A 24,841-nucleotide genomic window follows, 5' to 3' on the forward strand; every position below is an offset into this window, starting at 1 on the left:
TTGCCAGGGTAGGGGAATCTAAAATTAGAAGACATAAATTGAAGACAAATGGGAAAAATTTGAAAAGGACCTGAAGGTGCATCCTTTACACAATGGTTCTAAGGAACAATCTGCCAGAGGAACTGGTAGAAGCACGGATAAATGTAAATGTCTAAAGACATTTAGACATGTTTATAGATAGTAAAATTTCAGAGGGACATGGGCCAAACTCAGGCAAGTGGGACTACCTTAGTCCGCACATGCCAGTTGGGCCAAAGAGCTTATTTCTGTTCTCCAGAGCTCCATGACTATCAGAAAGGCTAACGGTAATTTCAGATGAGTGATCCCATCCTCAAAATTTTATTTCCCTGGTCACAAAATATAAATGTCCTTTAACTGGGTCTTTTCCATTCTCAAGTTTTGGGTCAGAATGAAGCTTTGATGATCAAAATGGCCTTTGCGAAGGTCATATTGTTTCATTATACTAGGGCTAAGTGGTATACTGAAGGATTAACACTCCATGTGTATAATTGCACAATCGTCCATCTTACTAACCTGTTCCTCCAGGTTCTGTCTGATGATCTCAACAGCCTCCTGCTGCTGTTTTGGTTCCAACTTCCTGATGAAGAAAAGCACCTCCCACCATTCTGAGCGGCTGAGGGGACCAGAATCTTCAGAAATCCTCTCTAACAGATACGGCAGTGAGTACAATCCGCCAGGTGGTTTATGGAAAAATGTCTGAGCAACTGAAAAACAAAACGTCAGGTCAAATGCTCTCACCTTGGAAGCTAACATCTCATTGGTACGAGAATTGTTTACTTTAAAAAAAATCTTGGGGGGTGTGCTACTTTTTTTAAGATAACAAAGGAAATCACCTGGATCTCCACCACCCTATCTACTTGCATGGCCATGTAAAGAAAACTGAAAAGAAGGTCTGTGACACGCTTGCCTTCGAGATCATGGTGTTGTGTGCAAGAGTAAAGAAGTCATGTTGCAGCTGTAGAAAACTTGGTTTGAATGCACTTGATGTATTGCATACAATTCTAGTCATGCCATTACAGGAAGGATCTTGGAAACCTTGGAAAGGATGCAGATAAGATTTACCAAAATGCTGTAAAATCAATGCTGGAGAACTTAGCAAGTCAGTGTACTTTATGCGGCAAAGATAAAGATATATAACCAACATTTCGGGCTAGAGCCCTTAATCAAGGTTTGAGCAAAATGTTGGCAGGCACCTGAACAAAATGGTGGGGTGGGGGGGCAGGGGAAGAGCACAGTCCTAAAGGCAGGAGGTGTTAAGTGAATAAGGGAGGGAAGACATAACAGCAAGTAGGAGGAAGAGGGGTGGCTCTGTGAATAGAGAGGGAAGGGGTGGAGAGCTAAGGTAAAGAAGACAAGGGGAAAAGGAAGGGAGGGAGAATGGCGAGTAGGTTAACAGAAACCAGAGGTTGATGTTAATGCCAGCCAGTTAGAGAATGCCCAGACGGAAAATCAAACATTGCTCCTAGAGCTCTCCACACCCTTCCCTCTCTATTCACAGAGCCATCACCCCGTTTGTTGGTGTGCCCTCCCTCCCTTATCCACCTATTACCTCCTGCCTTTGGGAGGGTGCTCCTCCCCTGCACCATTTTGTTCGGGAGCCTGTCTATATTTTTCCAAGCCCGAAATGTTGGTTATGTATCTTTCTCCTTGATATGTATATATATATAAAGTACACTGTTTGACCTGCTGTGTTTCTTCAGCATTGTGTCTTTTACTTCCACCACAATGTCAGCAGACTTTCGTGTTTTACTTCTTTCTATCTCAGGATGCTGCCTAGATTAGATTAGCCATTCTGAACGTGGTACGTATGTGGCCCCCTTGGGGGCCAAAGCACATTTAAGGGGGGGGAGGCGGACACGGACTGAAATCATAATATATTTGTATTGTTTTTTATGTAGTAGGTAGGAGAAAAGAGCAGAAGAAATCAACTAAACTTGACGACTTCACAGGAAAATAGATTCTTAAGGGAGCCATAGCCAAAAAGGAGTTGAGAATGACCTATGAGGTTGGACAAACTTGGGCTGTTTTCTTTGGAGAGTCTACAAAAAAAATTCAGATTAATTGCTGGGCAAGCAGAACCAGATCTGGTAAAGATCTACCATGTGTGGAAAGAGGTTTGTGGGAATAGAGTCAAGGAAGGAGAAAGCAGAGCATTGTACAAGATGGATTTACAGAGAGTTTGGTGAAGCAGAAGCAGAATTAATCAACTGGGATAGCTTCACAATCTTGCATAAAGTTGCCACGCTGTGATCTCTGAAAGACACCAGATTTTATTTTCACAACTGACTACTTTCAAAATTCTTTTGACGGCACCAATTCACAACTTTCAATGATTGGACATTTTAATAAATATGTGGGGTTCAGAATTACTCAAAAAGTCAGGGTACAAGAAAAGGTCATGAAGCCCAATTAGCAAATGGCATAAGAGACACAGGAGACAGCAGAACCTGGAATCTGAAACCAAATCACTGGGAAAAAAAGAACGCTTGACATTTCGAGCCATGGCTTTCGTCCCGAGACGGTGACCATTCTTTTTCTCCCTCTGATGCCGTGGGAGAAACTCTGTTTTGTCAGGTTGTACTTGTAAAATCAGATGACAATAAGCTTGATTTGACTTGAATTGCTGAGTTCCTCCAGCTGATTGTGTTAAGTACATGACAAAGTTTAGACTTGGCTAACTTAAATCCTGGCCTTCCCTTCTTTAAAATGAATCAATGACATTTACTCTACCAACATGCACTGAGTTCCATTTCTTGCAATTCGACAACTGAACAATTTTATAAGACACTGGTGAGACCTTTGAGAGTATTGGACTCCTTATTGAAGAATGGATGTGCTGGGATTGGAGAGGGTTCAGAGAAGATTTACAAGAATGATTCCTGGAATGAAGGAATTAGCATATGAGGAATGTTTAATTATACTCCTTGAAGTTTAGAAGAACGAGGAGGGACCGCAAAGTTGTTTCCCATGGTAGGGGAGTCGAGGATAAGAGAGCACAACTTCAGTATTGAAGGGTGCCATTTAAAACAGAGATACGGAGAAAATGGTAAACCTCTGGAATTTGCTACCAGGCAGCCGCAGAGGGAGAGTTGTTAGGTGTATTTATGGCAGAGAATAGTCAGAGGACCAAAGGTTACGGGGAGAAGGCAGGGAGTGGGGCTGAGTGGGAGAATCGATAGCTCACGATGGAATGGTGGAGCAGAGTTGATGGGCAAATGGCCTGCTTCTGGTCCTATATCTTGTCATTTTATGCGATAGAATAAAAAGTTGTGGGGGTGGGGATAGAGGAGGAATTCTTGAAAACTAAAATGTTTCTGCAGGGCTGATCGACAACTTGGCACACTGGTGCACACCGGGTGAAAGGATTGATTTATGTGCTCACACATTTACCTGTTGTAAGTTTAAGATTTTCAGCAAGAGTTGAAGCTTTCTCCTGTAATTCCTTCTCCACGTGCACACTTGATCCATCCCTAATGATCTCAATCATGTGCCAGTGTACCCAGTAGGTTCTGTTCAACTGATGCCAGAAAACCTGGAATTAAAAGGCACAGTTTAATCAACTGAGAGAAATGTCCTGATCATTTCTACTTCTCCGAAAGCAGGAGTTTCAGCAGGAAATGAATAGTTATCTACACAATCATTAGCCAATAATACAAAATATTGCATATACTTAAAATCTGAGAACAGAACTATATCACTCAAAGTTGTCATGAAAATTGATAGGGTGGTTAAGAAGGTGTACGGTGTGCTGCCCTTCATTAGTCAGGGAATTGAGTTCAAGAGCTACAAGGTGATGTTGCAGCTCTGTCAAACTCTGGTTAGACTACAAAGAGTTGATGTTCAGTTCTGGTCACTTCATTACAGGAAGATGTGAAAGCTATGAAGAGGGAGCAGAGGAGAGTTATCAGGATGCTGCCTGGAATGGAGAACACATCTAATAAGGAAAGGTTGAGCGAGCTTGGGATTTTCTCTCTGAAGCAACAGAAGATGAGGTGACTTAACAGAGGTATCTAAGGTTTTTTCCCCAGGATGAAAATGGCCACCACCAAAGGATTTCTACTTGTGAGTAGAGGCAAGAGATGATGTTGGAGGCTGGTACAATAGGGGCATTTAAAAGACTCTTAGTTCCCAACCTCTTTTTTTTTTGGCTGTAGTCCCTTAGAATTCTGCTCAGTTTATGGGCCTCCTTCCCTGTGAAGCATTTGTTATGTAGACCAACAACAAGAGAAATTCACAAGACAGTAGTATTTTTAAAACAATATATTTATTAGTAATAACGAATAATATAACATCTTACTGTGTGTGTAACTGATGAACAGAGATAATCACGAAGGAGGTGAGAGACTGAGTGATCAGACTGCGGAAAACTCTCAAATCTTTGTCGATTTGCTTCCTGAGAAATGTCCTTCATACGAATGGTTATCACAATTCCCCTCTTCCTTGCGTAGGGGAAATGAAGCATATGACTTCCACGATGCTTCCAAAACCCGGGCATGGTCAGACAAAATGACCATCACAAAGGTCACAATTCAATGAAGCAATTCTCCTGCTTCCTTTACTCAAATATGGGTCAATGAAAATGACCATTACAATGGTCACAGTGGTCCAATAACTACCCTGACAAGAAGAATCAGCAGAATTGTCCATTTGTCCACAGTCACTTCACTTCTGTGCTGAACAATCACATGACCATCTCACTGTTTTTCCTGAATAAACAACTATTCTTCTTTTCTTCTTCCAGAGCATCAACTTTTGTTTACAGTCAATACTTAATGGTGCCATTCCGTCTCACCACAAGCTGTGAATGGTTGCAGCTTGGACCAATCCTTAAAATGGCAGTCACTAAATGAAATGTGATCTTGTAATACAATCACGTTTATTTGGTTTCTTCTATACTTCTCTCCTACAGACTACATTTTAAAAGATTAAAATATTTTATGATTAAGTACGCTGTGGTGCCAGTGTGGGGAAATACGGCCCCGGTTGACAATGGCTGTTTTAGATAGGCACATGGATGTAAGGAAAATGATCGGTTATAGCCTGTGAGGGAGGTAAGCATTAGATTTTAGTGGGGTAATTTATACGAGCCTGGCTTAACATTCTGGGCTGGAGGGCCTGACTGTGCTATTATATTTATAATATTTTCTGAGATGAACTCTACCCTCAGGGCAAAGTATCACACAACAGGACAAGAACCGACTTACTTTGCTACAGCTGTACATCATGTTACAATACGGTTCCAATGTCAATGTTTAGTATAGTACCTCATTCTCAGATCTTAAGTATTCAATGACACAGAGGAAAAGGTGTCCCAGTAAGTCTCTCAGTCAAGGGGGAGATGAGGGATGAAGTTCACTAGAGCATTCAATTTTTTTTTAATTTTTAAATTTTAAATAGACATACTGCACATTAACAGGCCTCTCCTGTTCATGAGTTGCCTAAAAAAATCCATTTGACCTAGAACCCCTGATACATTTTTGAAGGTTGGGAGGAAAATGGAGCACCCGGACGAAACCCACGCAGACATGGGTATAAACTTCTCACAAATAGAGAGCGCAGGGTTTGAACCCCAGGTCCGGTCGCTGGCGCTGTTACAGTGTTATGCTGATCACCACACGAACTGTGTCACCCATGTATATGATCTAAAAACGATGGCCTTTTATCTCTCTACAATATCCTCCAGGCCTACAGTTCAGCATTATATCTTCATTCTCAAAATATACATCCACAATGTTATTAACACGATTGGTGGCTGGATTTTCAAGTGCTTTGGCTCCATGATCAGATCATGTGATGAATTACATTTTACTCTGTTCAGACATGTGTTGCTTAATGTCCTGTGAAATAGGACGCTACGCAATTTGGACCCTGTGCCATCACCACATTACAGTAACATAGGCATTTATTATATGACCATCAAGACATGTATTATCGGTTATATACATACTGTACCATTGTACGCTGGCAGCGCAATTGCTTTATATATAAGAGACATGAGATACATGTGTTGCGTGCGGGAAGCCACTACATCCCGTTCCCTGATCGGGATTTCTATTATAACCTTATGGGACCGTGGACATATATGCGCTTGCATATTGCCCGAACGGACGTTATGCGGCGCATCACCACATTTGCAAACAGTGAGCCTAAACCACCACCATTTTCTGTTTGAATTTACTATCCCCAGTGGTTGCTTCAATCACAAGTCTATCTTCAGTCACAAGTGAAATCCTTGAACTTCAGGACAAACCCATGAACTCAATAGCCGTGTCTGGGAAGGAGAGGATATTACAGAGATGCTTTTATCATCATCATCAGTCAGAAAGGAGACTGGCCCAATGTGGTAATGAGAGAGAAATCCCCCCTTCCTCTCTCCATTCCAAGGAAAGTCCCTGCCAGGGGCCCTGCAGTGGCGCAAGAGCTATTCTCTGATTCCCAGCACAAATCCCAAAGGCAGTATTGAAGGATTCAGCAACCAACCTAAATGAATACACCACCACCGTCACTGACTTCACCAGCAAGTGTGTAGAAGGCTGCATGCCCCACAACTGGAAACCATAGCTAAACAGCGAAGTGCAGTTGCTACTGAAGGCCAGGAACACGGTGCACAAGTCAGCAGACCTGGCTCTAACATAAAAGCCAGGAATATCCTGTGCAAGCCCATGAGAGATGCCAAGAAGCATTCATGAAACAGACTCGAGTCCCAGACGAACCTCATGGACTCCAGGTGCTTATACTTTATGGTAACAGGCCCTTCGAACCTACGCCATACAAATACACCCATGTGATCACTTAACCTACTAACCCAGTACATCTTTTAAATCAGAGCACCCAGAGAGCATAGAAACCCCTTACACACACCGACGGATTCAACCCCTGATCTCTCGTTCTGTAATAGCATTGTGCTAAGTGCTACATTAACCATACAGGGCATGCAGACCATCACAGAGAAACCGGATAGAATGGTAAACAAGAGCATATCTCTCCCACACAAGCTTGAGGCATTCAAATCTCACTCTAGCAAAAGGCCATCAAGCCAGTGGAACACACCTTTCTACTCTGAGTACTCATGCATCCATTCTCTGCCCACATTTCAGCATCCTTCCAGAGAGTGAAGCCACGGAACCCCTGGATGTGTCCTCCCAGCCTACCCAGACCAACTGGCAGCTGTATTCACAGATATCTTCGGCCTCTCTCACCAACAGGTTGAAGTAACCACCTGCTTTAAAAAGGGCATCATTGTCCCAGTGCCACAGTATTTGGCGATGAGTAATGGACTAGTAGCTTAGAAGGTTGGTCACGGCTCACGTTATCTATAGCTTCTCAGCCACCCTCGACCACTCCAATTCACATAGCAATGATGATAGATGCGGCCAAGGACAGACGTGTCATTGTAGGAATGGTTAGGAAGTTAAAATGCTTGGCTACGGGAAGCTCAAGTCCATACCCACAAAAAGAACGTAAGTGCTCAGGGAAAGTGTTTGGCCTTACCAATGCTGAGGCCGCCACATCTGGTTTACCAAATGCAGTAGACAAGTTTGGATGATGAACATGTAAAGCTGTGTCTCACCTGGATGGTCTGTTTGTGGCCCTGGACAGAGGTGAGGGAGGAGACACAGAGAGATAGATTTTATATGTTCCTGGTTACAGTGAAAATTGTCTAAGGGGGCGGAAGGTTAGTTGGGAGGAAGAGCAGACTAGGGAGTCTCTGCAACCTATCCCTGCGAAAAGCGATTTGGGATGAAAAGGGAAAGATGTGTCTGGGTGCAGAGGATCGAGGAAAGCAAGAATCTTTGTTCTGCCTTGGGTAAAGTGAAGTATGGGCAAAAGTCCAAGAAATAAAGGAGATATGGGTGAGGGCTTTATCAATATTGGTAAGGGGAAAATTCATTTTTTTAAAAAAATGAGAATATTTTAGATGTCCTGAAGTGGAAGTCCTCATCCTGCAAGGAGATGCAGCAGAGGAATTGGGAGAAAGGGATAGACAATAGGAGCTGGAGTAGGCCCTTCGGCCTGTCGAGCCAGCACCGCCATTTTACAGATCATGGCTGATCACTACCATCAGTACCCCTTTCCAGCCTTATCCCCATAACCCTTAACTCCTTTGCCCACTAGAGTCTTATCTAACTCTCTTTTGAACATAATCAGCGAATCTGCCTCTACCACCCTCTGTGGCAGAGCATTCCACAGATTCACACTTCTCTGGGTAAAAAGTTTTCTCATCTCCGTCCTAAAGGGCCTACCCTGTATTCTTAAACTATGCCCTCTAGTCCTCGTCTCCCCCATCATTGGGAACAAGTAATCCGACTTCACCCTGTCTATCCCCCTGATGATTTTGTATACCTCAATCATGTCCCCCCTCATCCTTCTAAACTCCATCGGATACAAGTCCAGTTTTTCTAGCCTTTCAGCATATGTCAACCCCGTCATCCCTGGAACTAACCTTGTAAATCTGCGCTGCACACCCTCTATAGCTAGTATGTCCTTCCTCAAAATTGGAGACCAGAACTGGACGCAATACTCCAGGTGAGGTCTCACCAGGGCCCTGTACAACTGCAGAAGGGCGTCTCTGTTCCTATACTCCAATCCCCTTTATGAAAGCCAACATGCTATTAGCCTTCTTCACAGCTTTCTGAACCTGCGAGCTAGTCTTCAGTGACCGGTGAACAAGTACTCCCAGATCCATTTGCTCCTCCCCAATCCCTAGCTTGTCTCTATTTAAATAATACTCAGCTTTCCGATTATTGCCCCCAAAATGGATAACCTCACATTTGCTTACATTGAACGTCATCTTCCATTCAGCAGCCCACTCCCCCAACCTGTCCAAGTCCCTCTGCATTTTCCTGACATCCTCCTCACACCCCATACCGCCACCCAGTTTTGTGTCATCTGCAAATTTGCTCAAATTATTAATAATCCCCTCATCCAAATCATTTACATAAATTACAAACAACTGAGGACCCAATATCGATCCCTGCGGCACTCCACTCGTCACATCCTGCCATCCTGAAAAAGACCCGCTTACCCCAACCCTTTGTTTCCTATTTCTTAACCAATTTCCTATCCATGTCAGCACCTTACCTCCAATACCATGCTCCCTGATCTTGCCCACTAGTCTCCCGTCCGGTACCTTATCAAAGGCCTTCTGGAAGTCCAAATACACCACATCCACAGGCTCTCCCAAGTCCACCCTCTTTGTCACATACTCGAAAAATTCCAGAAGGTTAGTCAAGCATGACTTACCCTTAAGGAATCCATGCTGACTAGCCCTTATACTATTATTTCTGCCTAAGTGTTCTGCTATTACTCCTTTTATGATAGACTCCAATATCTTCCCCACCACCGACGTCAGGCTGACCGGTCTATAATTTCCCGTTTTCCCCCTCCCTCCCTTCTTAAAAATTGGCACCACATCAGCCACTCTCCAATCCTCAGGGACCTTCCCCGAATCTATGGAACTTTGGAAAATGTCGACCAGTGCTTCCACAATTTCCATAGCAACTTCTTTAAGCACCCTGGGATGCAGCCCATCAGGCCCTGGGGATTTATCAGCCCTCAGTCCCAACAATTTACTCACAACCTCCTGTTTCTGGATCCAGATATCCATTAGATCCCCTACTTCCCCAGGAAAGTTCCCCAAGTCTCTTGACACCGCATGACCATTATCCCCTAACTGACCATAACCTATATCCTCCTTGGTGAAGACAGTTGCAAAGTATTTGTTAAATTCCTCAGCCATCTCCTTGTTTCCGGTAATAATTTCACCCTTTTCCATTCTTAATGGACCAATTTTGGACCGAACCAATTTCTTCCTCTTCACATATTTAAAAAAGCTTTTGCTATCCTCCATTATATTATTTGCTAATTTCCTCTCGTACTTCATTTCCCCCTCTCTTATGACTTTCTTAGTTACCCTCTGATGCTCTTTGAAGGTTTCCCAATCCTCTAACTTCCCACTCCACTTCACTATCCTATACTTACTCCCTTTGGATTTGATATTACACTTGATTTCATTCGTTAGCCACGGCTGCCATTTGCATCTCCTCGAGCCTTTCCTCCACTTTGGAATAAATTTGTCCTGAAACCTGTGAAAAATGTCCAAAAATACCTGCCATTTTTCCCCAGTTGTCCTCCCAGCTAGTGTATCTTTCCATTTTATTTTGGCTAGCTCCTCCCTCATAGCTGCATAATCCCCTTTATTTAACTGCAGTACAGATGCTTCCGACTTCCTTTCTTTTTCCCTATCTAATTGCAGCTCAAAAGCAACCATACCATGGTCACTATTCCCTAATGGCTCCCCTACATCGAGGTCACTTATTAACTCTGATGGAAAGAGGTATAATCCAGATAGCTACAAGAGATAGTGGCTTTTCAATAGATTTCCATGAAAAATTTATCCCCTGAGATGGAGACACATTGAGGAAGGGAGTAAAGGTGGTCAGAAGCAGTCGAGGTAAATTTAAGGCCAGGGTGGAAGTTGGCAATCAATTTAATGAAATTGCCAGTTCTTCACAGTACAGGAGGTGGTTTAATAGCACTGATTTACCCCGTGTATATACAAGAGTACACTTACTCGTTTCTTTCCGTACAAAATAGAGTCAACTTTCTTTATTCCCTTCAGACACAACACTGAATTCTTCAACTCCCCAAACACTCCCCAGCCAAACCCCTCTGACCTTCTCATTGACTCATTGCCACACGGGTGATCTTGATACTCTCATTCTCTTCCTCCTGCATCTGAGATCCATCATCCATATGCTGACTGCTTAACAAACCCGTCCATGCATGCTATCACCCCCACACATCACTTTGGATATGTAATCAGTGGCGACCGGCACTGCTCCCAATGCAGGTAAATACACGATCACGACATCCTCCCCTCATCCACCAAGTCATGCAAGGAGGGGACGGAATGGAACTGTCCTCCTATGTAACAGTCTGGAGGGCTAACAGTTTGGTCCAACCTTGTACAATACTGCAAGACAGGAGATTGTATGATCCGACTGGCAAGGGTGTGACTGGTCCTCTTAGACTCTGGCCCTGATGCAGAACATGGACTGTCGATACAAGCCGGCTTCAACCTGTCCATGAAACCGTGTCAGGATTTCCATTCCTGTCAATTACAAAAGTCTTCAGGTAGTGTTGTAAGACCTGAAAAAGACCAGTGTAAATGGGCTGAAGTGGTTTGCGAACAGAATCATGCCAAAGGAATATGATTGCAGCATTGTAAATCATCTGGCACATACACTACAGGCGATGTATGTCACATAGGAGTAGGTCAGAGAAGTCTCATGTTTTCTCGAAGACGATCAACATAACTCGCCAGATCATAGAGCATTGTCCCTGGACTCAGATTCACAAACTCGCCAGGCAAGATCAGCGTAGTATCATAAACTAGCTCTGTCACTGAACATCCAAGATCCGCCTTTAAGCAGTATGTGTGCTAAGTCGTGCCTCCTGCCACAAGTCGTCTGATCTCCAGGATGGCGGATGTGGACCTACCAAGTACAGGTGCACACGATGGAAACAGGAATCTGGAAGAACAAAATCCCCTAGCTTGTATTTTGTGTCTGGAGACTTTAGACTGTTAACATGGCAAGCAGGTCCTTGCCCATAATCCAACATCCCGTTTAACATGAGGCCAGGTAAAACATTCCATAATCAGTTTGATTGATCCTCTTCTACCAGGATGAGATAGATTATGAAGAGATTCAAAATCTCCTGCCTCATAACCACCAGCAGAAAAGGCCTAGGCCTTCTTGTGTAAAATCACAGACTAACATTTTACTTAATTCATCCAGCCTCATCTTGAAGGAGACTAGAGTTGATCCACCAATACCAGCTGAGATCAGGATCGGTGTGCTGTGCACGAGTCATGGTGGTGAAATCAACGTTAGTAGTCGTATGTAAGCCGTCAGTGTTGCGCCTGGACGGTGTCAACCACAGCATTCGCTTTTCCTCGGATGTGCCATGTGTCCGATGAAAATTATAAGATGAAGTCCAAGTGTCAAATCCCTTAGCGAGTAGAGATGTGTGCTTGTACTCATAGTAGGAGTAAGAGCATGGTGGTCTGGATAAGGACGACTTTCCAATAGTAAGTGGAAATGTTTCACTGCGAGGTAGATGGCCACGAGTTTTCGACCAAACGTACTATACTTTGCCTGAGCCGCTGACAGCTTGGATAAAAAAAATGCTAGAGGATCCAATTGCCCACGGACTCATTCATGACAAATGCATCTCTGGTAAAAGAGAGCAAGGCATTGGGTTTTTGATGTACGGCATTCACAAGCACAGTCTTTAACTCGTTGAAAGCACACATGGCATTGTCTCCCAAAGTCAATGGTGTTTTGGAAATGGATTTATTAGATCCTTTTAGTTGTTTAGTAGGAGGTTCAATGTTGGAAACCTGCAGTCAGACGAAGCGAGAGGAAACTTCCAGGCAAACCTCAAAGCAAAGCTCGACGTTGCAACCCGCCTCACGGACCCGTCCCCTGAAACCCTCTGGGATCAGTTGAAGACTACCATACTGCAATCCACTGAAGAGGTACTGGGCTTCTCCTCCAGGAAAAACAAGGACTGGTTTGACGAAAGCAGCCAGGAAATCCAGGAGCTGCTGGCAAAGAAGCGAGCTGCCCACCAGGCTCACCTTACAAAGCCGTCCTGTCCAGAGAAGAAACAAGCCTTCCGTCGCGCATGCAGCCATCTTCAGCGCAAACTCCGGGAGATCCAAAATGAGTGGTGGACTAGCCTCGCCAAACGAACACAGCTCAGCGCGGACATTGGCGACTTCAGGGGTTTCTACGAGGCTCTAAAGGCTGTGTACGGCCCCTCACCCCAAGTCCAAAGCCCGCTGCGCAGCTCAGACGGCAAAGTCCTCCTCAGCGACAAGATCTCCATCCTCAACCGATGGTCAGAACACTTCCAATCTCTTTTCAGTGCCAACCGCTCAGTCCAAGATTCCGCCCTGCTCCAGCTCCCTCAACAGCCCCTAAGGCTAGAGCTGGATGAGGTTCCCACCCTGGATGAGACATATAAGGCAATCGAACAACTGAAAAGTGGCAAAGCAGCAGGTATGGATGGAATCCCCCCAGAAGTCTGGAAGGCTGGCGGCAAAACTCTGCATGCCAAACTGCATGAGTTTTTCAAGCTTTGTTGGGACCAAGGTAAACTGCCTCAGGATCTTCGTGATGCCACCATCATCACCCTGTACAAAAACAAAGGCGAGAAATCAGACTGCTCAAACTACAGGGGAATCACGTTGCTCTCCATTGCAGGCAAAATCTTCGCTAGGATTCTACTAAATAGAATAATACCTAGTGTCGCCGAGAATATTCTCCCAGAATCACAGTGCGGCTTTCGCGCAAACAGAGGAACCACTGACATGGTCTTTGCCCTCAGACAGCTCCAAGAAAAGTGCAGAGAACAAAACAAAGGACTCTACATCACTTTTGTTGACCTCACCAAAGCCTTCGACACCGTGAGCAGGAAAGGGCTTTGGCAAATACTAGAGCGCATCGGATGTCCCCCAAAGTTCCTCAACATGATTATCCAACTGCACGAAAACCAACAAGGTCGGGTCAGATACAGCAATGAGCTCTCTGAACCCTTCTCCATTAACAATGGCGTGAAGCAAGGCTGTGTTCTCGCACCAACCCTCTTTTCAATCTTCTTCAGCATGATGCTGAACCAAGCCATGAAAGACCCCAACAATGAAGACGCTGTTTACATCCGGTACCGCACGGATGGCAGTCTCTTCAATCTGAGGCGCCTGCAAGCTCACACCAAGACACAAGAGAAACTTGTCCGTGAACTACTCTTTGCAGATGATGCCGCTTTAGTTGCCCATTCAGAGCCAGCTCTTCAGCGCTTGACGTCCTGTTTTGCGGAAACTGCCAAAATGTTTGGCCTGGAAGTCAGCCTGAAGAAAACTGAGGTCCTCCATCAGCCAGCTCCCCACCATGACTACCAGCCCCCCCACATCTCCATCGGGCACACAAAACTCAAAACGGTCAACCAGTTTACCTATCTCGGCTGCACCATTTCATCAGATGCAAGGATCGACAATGAGATAGACAACAGACTCGCCAAGGCAAATAGCGCCTTTGGAAGACTACACAAAAGAGTCTGGAAAAACAACCAACTGAAAAACCTCACAAAGATAAGCGTATACAGAGCCGTTGTCATACCCACACTCCTGTTCGGCTCCGAATCATGGGTCCTCTACCGGCACCACCTACGGCTCCTAGAATGCTTCCACCAGCGTTGTCTCCGCTCCATCCTCAACATCCATTGGAGCGCTTTCATCCCTAACGTCGTAGTACTCGAGATGGCAGAGGTCGACAGCATCGAGTCCACGCTGCTGAAGATCCAGCTGCGCTGGGTGGGTCACGTCTCCAGAATGGAGGACCATCGCCTTCCCAAGATCGTGTTATATGGCGAGCTCTCCACTGGCCACCGTGACAGAGGTGCACCAAAGAAAAGGTACAAGGACTGCCTAAAGAAATCTCTTGGTGCCTGCCACATTGACCACCGCCAGTGGGCTGATAAAGCCTCAAACCGTGCATCTTGGCGCCTCACAGTTTGGCGGGCAGCAACCTCCTTTGAAGAAGACCGCAGAGCCCACCTCACTGACAAAAGGCAAAGGAGGAAAAACCCAACACCCAACCCCAACCAACCAATTTTCCCTTGCAACCGCTGCAATCGTGTCTGCCTGTCCCGCATCGGACTTGTCAGCCACAAACGAGCCTGCAGCTGACGTGGACTTTTTACCCCCTCCATAAATCTTTGTCCGCGAAGCCAAGCCAAAGAAAAAAAAAAAGGGGGGTATTAAAGTTGCTGTGGCATTCGGCAGGAAATGGCGATAGAAATTCATCATTCCTAAAAAATGTTGCAATTGGCCAAATGTAACAGGTGTAGGAAATTTTTGAATCTCGCACTTTTGACTCATCAGGCAAAATACCATGTTGCGTAACTCTATGTCCCAAGAAAATAAGATCAGCAGCACCAAACACACATTTACTAGGATTAATCACAATGTCAAACTCATCAAGCCTATGAAGCAATGAGATAAAATGGTACTCTGCTCCTCTTCATCCATACTCACAACAAGAATATCATTGATGTAAACAAACACAAAATCGAGGCCATAAACCGCTGGAATCTCTGAGCTGTATTCCGCAGAATGAATAGCATTAACTAAGTGGTTGAGTTCTGCTTTTGCAATTTTAATATGGTCCAGAGTAATCTACGACCCCGTGCTGCAACCGGAGGACCCTAAGTCTCTATGGGGTGGGCTACTGAAATGTTTACTATCTGTATGGTGATAGGATTGAGCCACTAGGCAAGGGAAACACTTGAGCAAGGCTCAGAAAGGCCAGGAGCCAGGTTGAAGGCTCCACAGGCAGCCGACGACATTGGAGGGATGAAAAATGTGATAAAAAATCTACTCCAAAAATGGAATTTGCTATATTTGCAACCATGAAAACCCACCAAAATGGTTTATTGAATTAGAAACCCAACTACTCCTGGAAGGGGTTTCTCCTGGAAGGGGTTTCTCCTGGAAGGGGTTTCTCCTGGAAGGGGTTTCTCCTGGAAGGGGTTTCTCCTGGAAGGGGTTTCTCCTGGAAGGGGTTTCTCCTGGAAGGGGTTTCTCCTGGAAGGGGTTTCTCCTCCTCACTATCCATTTTAAACTAGAATGTGCTGTGAACTCACGGGGTCACCACTCATAACAGCACAGAATTACGCAGTTTACACACAACTAAAGAGAACACTCACATGGTGATCCTGACGCTCTCACTCTCCTCCTCCTGCGACCAAGATCCACCCCCTGTATGCTGACTGCTAATTAACCCATGCATGTGCACTATTACTCTCGCTCGTCAGTTTTGTTATGAGCCCAGAGGACCCCAAAACCCAGCAACAATAGATATTCACCAAGACAAATGGTTACTGAAACAAAAGTTGCTTTTAATTATCTATAAACATGAAAACCCTGTACAAAAACAAAGGCGAGAAATCAGACTGCTCAAACTACAGGGGAATCACGCTGCTTTCCATTGCAGGCAAAATCTTCGCTAGGATTCTACTAAATAGAATAATACCTAGTGTCGCCGAGAATATTCTCCCAGAATCACAGTGCGGCTTTCGCGCAAACAGAGGAACTACTGACATGGTCTTTGCCCTCAGACAGCTCCAAGAAAAGTGCAGAGAACAAAACAAAGGACTCTACATCACCTTTGTTGACCTCACCAAAGCCTTCGACACCGTGAGCAGAAAAGGGCTTTGGCAAATACTGGAGCGCATCGGATGCCCCCCAAAGTTCCTCAACATGATTATCCAACTGCACGAAAACCAACATGGTCGGGTCAGATACAGCAATGAGCTCTCTGAACCCTTCTCCATTAACAATGGCGTGAAGCAAGGCTGTGTTCTCGCACCAACCCTCTTTTCAATCTTCTTCAGCATGATGCTGAACCAAGCCATGAAAGACCTCAACAATGAAGACGCTGTTTACATCCAGTACCGCACGGATGGCAGTCTCTTCAATCTGAGGCGCCTGCAAGCTCACACCAAGACACAAGAGAAATTTGTCCGTGAACTACTCTTTGCAGACGATGCCGCTTTAGTTGCCCATTCAGAGCCATTTCTTCAGCGCTTGACGTCCTGTTTTGCGGAAACTGCCAAAATGTTTGGCCTGGAAGTCAGCCTGAAGAAAACTGAGGTCCTCCATCAGCCAGCTCCCCACCATGACTACCAGCCCCCCAACATTTCCATCGGGCACACAAAACTCAAAACGGTCAACCAGTTTACCTATCTCGGCTGCACCATTTCATCAGATGCAAGGATCGACAACGAGATAGACAACAGACTCGCCAAGGCAAATAGCGCCTTTGGAAGACTAACATAATAACATAACATAACAATTACAGAACGGAAACAGGCCATTCGGACCTTCTAGTCCGCACCGAACCAAACACCCCTTTCTAGTCCCACCTCCCTGCACAATGCCCATAACCCTCCATCTTCTTCTCATCCATATACCTGTCCAACCTTTTCTTAAATAATACAATTGACTCCGCCGCCACTATTTCTCCCGGAAGATCATTCCACACGGCTACCACTCTCTGAGTAAAGAAGTTCCCCCTCATGTTACCTCTAAACCTCTGCCCCTTAATTCTTAACTCATGTCCTCTTGTTTTACTCTTTCCTCCTCTTAACGGAAATAGCCTATCCACATCCACTCTATCTATCCCTTTCAAAATCTTAAATACTTCTATCAAATCCCCTCTCAACCTTCTACGCTCCAAAGAATAAAGACCTAATCTGTCCAATCTCTCCCTGTACTCTAGATGCTTAAACCCAGGTAACATTCTGGTAAACCTTCTCTGCTCTCTCTCCACTCTGTTTATATCCTTCCTATAATTAGGCGACCAGAACTGCACACAGAACTCCAAATTAGGCCGCACCAATGTTTTATACAATCTCAACATCACCTCCCAACTCCAATATTCCATGCAATGATTGATAAAGGCCAGCATACTAAAAGCCTTCTTCACCACCCTATTCACGTGAGTTTCTACCTTCAGGGAACGATGTACCGTTACTCCTAAATCTTTCTGCTCTTCTTTATTCCTCAATGCTCTCCCATTTACCACGTATGTCCTATTCTGATTCTTCTTACCAAAATGAAGCACCTCACACTTATCAGCATTAAATTCCATCTGCCATTTTTCAGCCCACTTTTCTAAGCAGCCCAAATCCCTCTGCAATCCTTGAAAACCTTCTTCATTATCCACTAATATTCCACAAAAGAGTCTGGAAAAACAACCAACTGAAAAACCTCACAAAGATAAGCGTATACAGAGCCGTTGTCATACCCACACTCCTGTTCGGCTCCGAATCATGGGTCCTCTACCGGCATCACCTACGGCTCCTAGAACGCTTCCACCAGCGTTGTCTCCGCTCCATCCTCAACATTCATTGGAGCACTTTCATCCCTAACGTCGAAGTACTCAAGATGGCAGAGGTCGACAGCATCGAGTCCACGCTGCTGAAGATCCAGCTGCGCTGGGTGGGTAACATCTTCAGAATGGAGGACCATCGCCTTCCCAAGATCGTGTTATATGGCGAGCTCTCCACTGGCCACCGTGACAGAGGTGCACCAAAGAAAAGGTACAAGGACTACCTAAAGAAATCTCTTGGTGCCTGCCACATTGACCACCGCCAGTGGGCTGATATCGCCTCAAACCGTGCATCTTGGCGCCTCACAGTTTGGCGGGCAGCAACCTCCTTTGAAGAAGACCGCAGAGCACACCTCACTGACAAAAGGCAAAGGAGGAAAAACCCAACACCCAACCCCAACCAACCAATTTTCCCCTGCAACCGCTGCAACCGTGTCTGCCTGTCCCGCATCGGACTTGTCAGCCACAAACGAGCCTGCAGCTGACGTGGACATTTACCCCCTCCATAAATCTTCGTCCGCGAAGCCAAGCCAAAGAAAAAAAGAAAAAAAAAGAAACATGAAAACAGGATCAAACTTTATCTTATTATTATTAACTTAACCCCCTTCTAATTCTAAGCACACGTGTCTGTAATGTGTGTGTAAGTTCAGAAAAGTTCTTAGATTCACAGTCCAATCTCACTTCTCATTCCTCCAAGTTCACTGGTTGCAGGCAATTCTTATACTATTCACAGAATTTAACATTTATGAATTTCACCAGGCTTTGGTGCTTGAAAGGTAAATGGTTACCGCTCAGAAAGGTTTCTGTCTGTTTTCAGAGAGAGATTTGTTGATCATTGGGCACACACAAACTGATTCCTTCCGATCAGCCACTTCAGTGTCTTGCCGAAGAAGATTGCCCCATCAGTGCTTTCCCTGATGATAACCTCTTTCTTTCAGGTCACCACAGAATTTTTTTTATCTCCCTTAATTCAGGTGAAACATTATACAGCCAGCCATATCCTCCTGTATGGACCACAAGGGCTTTGACCAAGCTGAACTAAGAACTTACAACCCGTATTCAAAATGGGGTTTTTCCACAAGCTTGCCAGCTTGTCCTGTTCCAGTCCCAGCTGATGCTGCTGAACTGTAGAACTAAATTCTCTATCTCTCAGAGAAATCCACATGACCCTCTTTGAACAGTCAACTTCATTCAAACAGATGGTGGCACCCCAGACCCAATCTTCCGAGTTCGTTCATCTGTTGCTTTCTAAAACAATAATCCATTTCACCATAGTCTGTCCAATTAACACCTACTTGTGAAGTTCTTAGAGGCATTCTTCAAAGTTTGTGCAAAGGCACCCGGAGCCTGGACAGTCTAGCTTGAGCCAAGCTCTTGCATTTTAATTGAGATCTGTTTTGAAGTGTTTGCATTTGTTTGTGACCTTCACTAAAAAAATTGCCACAATTTATCTCCTTTAAAACATATCTATATACAATATACAATATAAACAATATGTCACAGTTTGGATACGTCAACAGTGGTGACCGTCATCACTCCTGATGCAGGTAAGTATGTGACCACATTAGAGGCACCAATGCAGTTGATGTAGCAGAGGTAGAATTGAGGACTGATATCAGAACACGATTGGAACTTGGGTTGATCCACATACCTGGGATATCTCAGGCAAACCCTCCCCAGTATCAAGTATATCAACAGGGAATGCTGCCGTTGGAGAGCAGCAGCAATCAACAAAGACCTACACCACGCAGTACATGCTCTGTTCTCATGGCTGCCATCAGGAAGGAGATATAGGTGCCACAAGGTTCAGGAACAGTTGTTATCCCTCCACCATCAGACTCCTCAAAGACAAACTCAATCTGAGACTCATTTAAGGACTCTTAGTTGTGCACTTTATTTATTTTCTTTTTTGTTCTCTAGAATGGCACTGCTTGTTTACATTTGTTATCTGTTTACGGTTCTTTATTTATGTTTTATCCATGGTAATTCTGCTGTGCATGCAGGAAAAAGGAATCTCAGAGTTGATAACATAACAATTACAGTACGGAAACAGGCCATTAGGCCCTTCTAGTCCGCACCGAACCAAACACCCCTTTCTAGTCCCACCTCCCTGCACAATGCCCATAACCCTCCATCTTCTTCTCATCCATATACCTGTCCAACCTTTTCTTAAATAATACAATTGACTCCGCTGCCACTATTTCTCCCGGAAGCTTATATTCCACACGGCTACCACTCTAACAATAAATCTGAAACAGTAGGCGTAGCTAGGGCTCATACATGGCGATACCCTGGGTCAGTAGGAAATGGGATGGCTCAAAGGAGACGTTGTCAAGTGTGAAGTGTTACGATCCCAGAGGACCCCAAAATCCAGCAGCAAATGGTTACTTAAACAAAAGTTGCTTTTAATTATCTTTAAACATGAAAATAGAATCAAACTTTCTTATCATTATTGACTTACTTAACCCCCTTCTAATTCTAAGTGCACATGTATGTAATGTATGTGTAAGTTCAGAAAAGTTCTTTGGTTCACAGTCCAATCTCACTTCTCATTCCTCCAGGTTCACTGGTTGCAGGCAATTCTTCAACTTTAACATTTATAAAGTTTACTAGGCTTTGGTGCTTGAAAGGGAAATGGTTACCGCTCAGGAAGGTTCTTCTCAGTTTTCAGAGAGAGATTTGTTGTTCCAGGACATCAACAACTGGTGTACTTCCATCAGTCACTCCAGTGTCTTGCTGATGAAACTTGCCCTGTCAGGGTTCTCCAGATGATAACCTCTTTCTTTCAGGTCACCACAGAGTTCCTTTTTGTTTCTCTTATTCCATGTGAAACATTAGATAGCCAGTCCTCTCCTCTTGCATGAACCTCAAGGACTTTGACCTGGCCGACTTCCAAAAGGCTTTGGACAAGCTTGCCAGCTTGTCCTGTTCCAGTCCCAGCTGCTGTCTGCTGGATGTAACACTGTACAAATGATCTCTGTGTGTGTCTCTCTCTCTCTGAGAGAAAGCCTGTTTAACTCTCTCTGCTTACAAAAATCACACGACCTTCTTTGAACAGCAAGTTCTCCTTCAGACTATCTGTGGTTCCAACAAGATCTTTCATCTGTTGCCTTTTCTAAACAACAATCCAATAGTGAAGTCTCTTGAGCACTCTTCAAAGCTCTTGCAAAAACTCTGAGGCCTCAATATGTCTAGCATGGGGCAGAGCTCCAGTATTTTAAATAAGATCTTTTAAAGTGTTTGTATGTGACCTACTTTAACAAACCTTTCCCAATTTATCTCCCAAAAACATATCTATATACTCTATATACTCTCTCATAGAAGACATTCCATCAAGCAGAGGAATGTTTGTTAACGGGGATCGAATACTCCAAATTCAAAAAGGAAGCAGAAGACCCCGAGGCATTCTGATGAGGAATGAAAGTGTAAAGTGTTTGGATATCCATGGTGAAGGTAAGGCATTGAAGGCTGGAGATCAGAAGTGGAGAATGCGAGTGATGGCCCAAATGTAGGTGGGAAGGGATTAGATGAGGAGAGACGTTCAGTGGAACAGAAGGAGGCAAAAACAATGGGTCTGCCAGGGCAGTTCTGTTTACTAATTTTGGATAGGAGATAGCTGCAGAATGGAGGCAGTGGCAGGGAGATCCCTTGAAGTGATAGAAAGGGAGATGATATCCTGACAAATGGTTTGTGGGGCCTTGGTCTTGAGGTAAATATGAGGAGGAGTCCTAGAACTGGTGTCTGGTCTCAACAATGTTGAGGTCAGTACTCCACACTAGAACCACGCCTCCCTTGCCTGTGATTTGATGAAGGTTGGTGCACAGTGAGTGCAGAGCAGCACGTTTCGAGTGGGGTTGAGGTTGCTCGGAGATTAAGAGCAAGAAACCTATTAGAGGGCAATGTTCAAGAGGATAACTGGAGATACATAAAAGGATCATTAGTGGAGGATGGGACTCTGTCCAAGAAATAGCCATGGAAGAGGAGGCAACAGAAACAGTATTATGTAGACCAGGGAATTAGTTGACATTGGGCACAGAGCTACAAAAGTGAGACCTTTGTTAAGGATGGATTCAAGGTCAGCTTCTTTCCTGGAGTTATCAGACTCTTGAATTAACCTCGAAATAGCAAAATTAGGTTGCCTTTACTTCATGATATATGAGGAGGAACTGCTTTTTCCAGAAGGTAAAGAATCTGTAAAATTCTCTGCCCAAGGAAGCAATAGAATTCGCTTCATTAAATATATTTTTGCGTAATAGGGGAATTAAGGATTATAGGGATAAAGAGGATACACGGAGCCAAGTCCACAGCCAGACCAGCCATGATCTAATGAAATGGCGGAGCAGGTTCCACAGGCCAGATGGCCGACTCCTCCTATTTATGTTCTTATTCCCACTCAGGAAGAGGTTAGGTTTCTGAAAAATCAAAAAAGAACTGCAGGTGTTGGAAATCTAATGTAAAAACTGATAATATCAATCACAAAACTGCTTGAGAATCTCACTATTCAGATGACATTGTGGGAAGAGAGAGAGCGGGCCAAAGTTTCGGGACGAAGATCCTGTGCTTTCATTAAGGATAGCATTACCCAAGTTTGATAGAGTTTATTGTCGCATTCATTGTACAATGTACAGATGCAGCCAAATTTTTATTGGCTGCAGCAGAATAGGAACTTTGCAAAATAAACTAAAAAATGAACCCAAATTAATTTAATTACAAAAAAATATATAGATACTAAATGTTTACTTATCCAATGCAAAACAAAAGTGAAAATTGTTATTCTGGCACCACCCAATCAGATTCTTCATTTCATTTCCAGTAATTCAGCCAACAATAATGGTGCCATCAGTGAATCTGTAGAGAAGAATTGGAACTCAAGTTGGCTGTGCAGTCATGGGTGTTCAGCGAGTCGAGTAGAGATGAAGCATGCAGCCTGGGGTGCCTGTGTTGATAGTCAGTCTGGGGGTGAAGGGCCAGTTGATGAAGTAGACAAAGATGATGTGGTCAACAATAATCAAGGCACCAATTTTATTAGCAAAAACTCATGGTACAATAATGAAAGACAATAGATGCAGATACAGTTATACTCAAGGGGAGTATCCTTAACACTTGAGATAATGCACAGCCAATGTTCGTACAGCAAGGCTCGCCAGAGTGGGGAGACAGGCAGTTTGGCAGACATTCACCACAGGGGGTGACGTCCATTCACACAGATTGTGAATCGAATGATGAGGAAGTGAAGAATTACACTGCTAAGAGACAAGGGTGCCTGTTCTTTCAGTTTGGTTACATTTTGTTTTCAATGATCTGGATGATAATGTGGTAAATTGGATCAGTAAGTTTGCAGATGACACTAAGTTTGGAGGTGTTGTGAATGGTGAAGTTTTTCAAAGCTTGCAGAGGGATCTGGACCAGCTGAAAAATGGCACATAGAATTTAATACAGACATTTATGAGATGTTGCATTTTGGAAGTACAAACCAAGAAAGGATGTACATGGTGAATGGGAGGGCACTGAGGAGTACGCCACAACAGGGATCTGAAAGATCGATAGGGTTGTAAAGAGAGCTTCTGGCGTAATGGCCTTCATAAATCAAAGTATTGAGGATAGGAGTTGGGATGTTATGGTCAAGTTGTGGAAGACATTTATAATTGATGTTGTGCAATCCAAACACCAATCAGTCCAACATCTTTCCATTATTGCAACACCAATCCCTCTCTCGATCTCTGTAAACCTGGTTTTACACTTTCATTCTGGACAGCATAGTTCATCTTAGTTATAAATTTAGGTGTATTCCCTCGACAAATCATTTGTTCCATTTCATTAATTTCACCTGGGGCCACCCATTTTTCTCTAAGGAATAATCTTAGGTGGGGAAAACAAAAGAAAGTGTCATTAGGCACTCCATATTTATTTCTTAATTGTTCAAAACAATGAGATCTCTCCATATAACAATCATGATGTATCTTATTCCTTATTATACCATGATTTCAATATTTTGTTACCCAGATATAAAGGCAGCAATGAATTTTTACATAAAGGTGTTCTTAATGGCTTGTGCTTTCTTTCCAATACACTCACTTAATTCTTGCCATATTCTAATCATATGTATTAATATAGGGTTATCTGTCTTTTTCTTATTAACATTCTATTTAAAAATAAAATCCTTCCCAGTTTCTTCTTCTATTGAATTCAATTCCATTTGAATCCAAGAGGGGGGGAATGTCTTCTTCAAAGAAGGATGATAAAAAATCTTGATTGTGCTGATAAATAATATTTCTTAAAGTCCTCCTAACTTATAATCCCATGTTAGCTTTTCCAATGAAATTCTCGGCATTTTGTTATTCTATTGGAATGGCCTTATGTGGGATCCAGATTTTTAAAAGAAATGGAAGCAATGGTGACCAAAGTGGTAACGTTGATTTAAAAAAATAAATCTTTTTTTTTTGAGAAGAGTTTAAATAGTTTAAATAATGATGATAGTTTAATGAAATGGGAGTTGGGAGAGGGAACTGGGTGGGCACTAGTTTCCAGAAGTCATCAGCTACCTGTGAGTTATCTCACACCCAATATTTTGGAGGAGTTACCGCTTTGGGCGGTTTAATCAGGAGGAGGTAGTTGTGACCTCCGACCTGTTTTTTTTTCATTTTAATTTTTGGGTTAAGAAGTGAAGGCTTTTTTAATTTTTTTTTTTTAAATAATTTTTTTTTAAACTTTTTGTTTTCTGATTGTAATTGAGAGGGAATTAGGAGGTTTTTTTTCCTCTCCTTTTTTTCTCTTTTTTTGGGGGGGTTTTCTCTTTTTTCTTTTTTTTTAAGAGGATGATGTCACAGAAGATAATAAGTCAAAAATTGAGGATGTTGAAT

General features: G+C 43.7%; 1 protein-coding gene across 6 annotated transcripts in view; it reads right to left on the reverse strand.

Moving 5' to 3' along the window:
- Positions 1 to 24,841, reverse strand: part of LOC138737226 (cullin-9-like) — a 316,560-nt gene that overhangs the window by 211,382 nt on the left and 80,337 nt on the right. For all 6 annotated transcript variants that reach the window (XM_069887919.1, XM_069887917.1, XM_069887915.1 and 3 more), the window contains 2 exons: positions 3,412 to 3,553; positions 535 to 725 (listed from right to left, as the gene is read on the reverse strand). In XM_069887919.1, the coding sequence (XP_069744020.1) occupies positions 535 to 725; positions 3,412 to 3,553 (333 nt within the window). The remainder of the gene's footprint in view (positions 1 to 534; positions 726 to 3,411; positions 3,554 to 24,841) is intronic.

Source organism: Narcine bancroftii, chromosome 6 (genome assembly GCF_036971445.1).
Source record: "Narcine bancroftii isolate sNarBan1 chromosome 6, sNarBan1.hap1, whole genome shotgun sequence".
NCBI classification, from domain to species: domain Eukaryota; kingdom Metazoa; phylum Chordata; class Chondrichthyes; order Torpediniformes; family Narcinidae; genus Narcine; species Narcine bancroftii.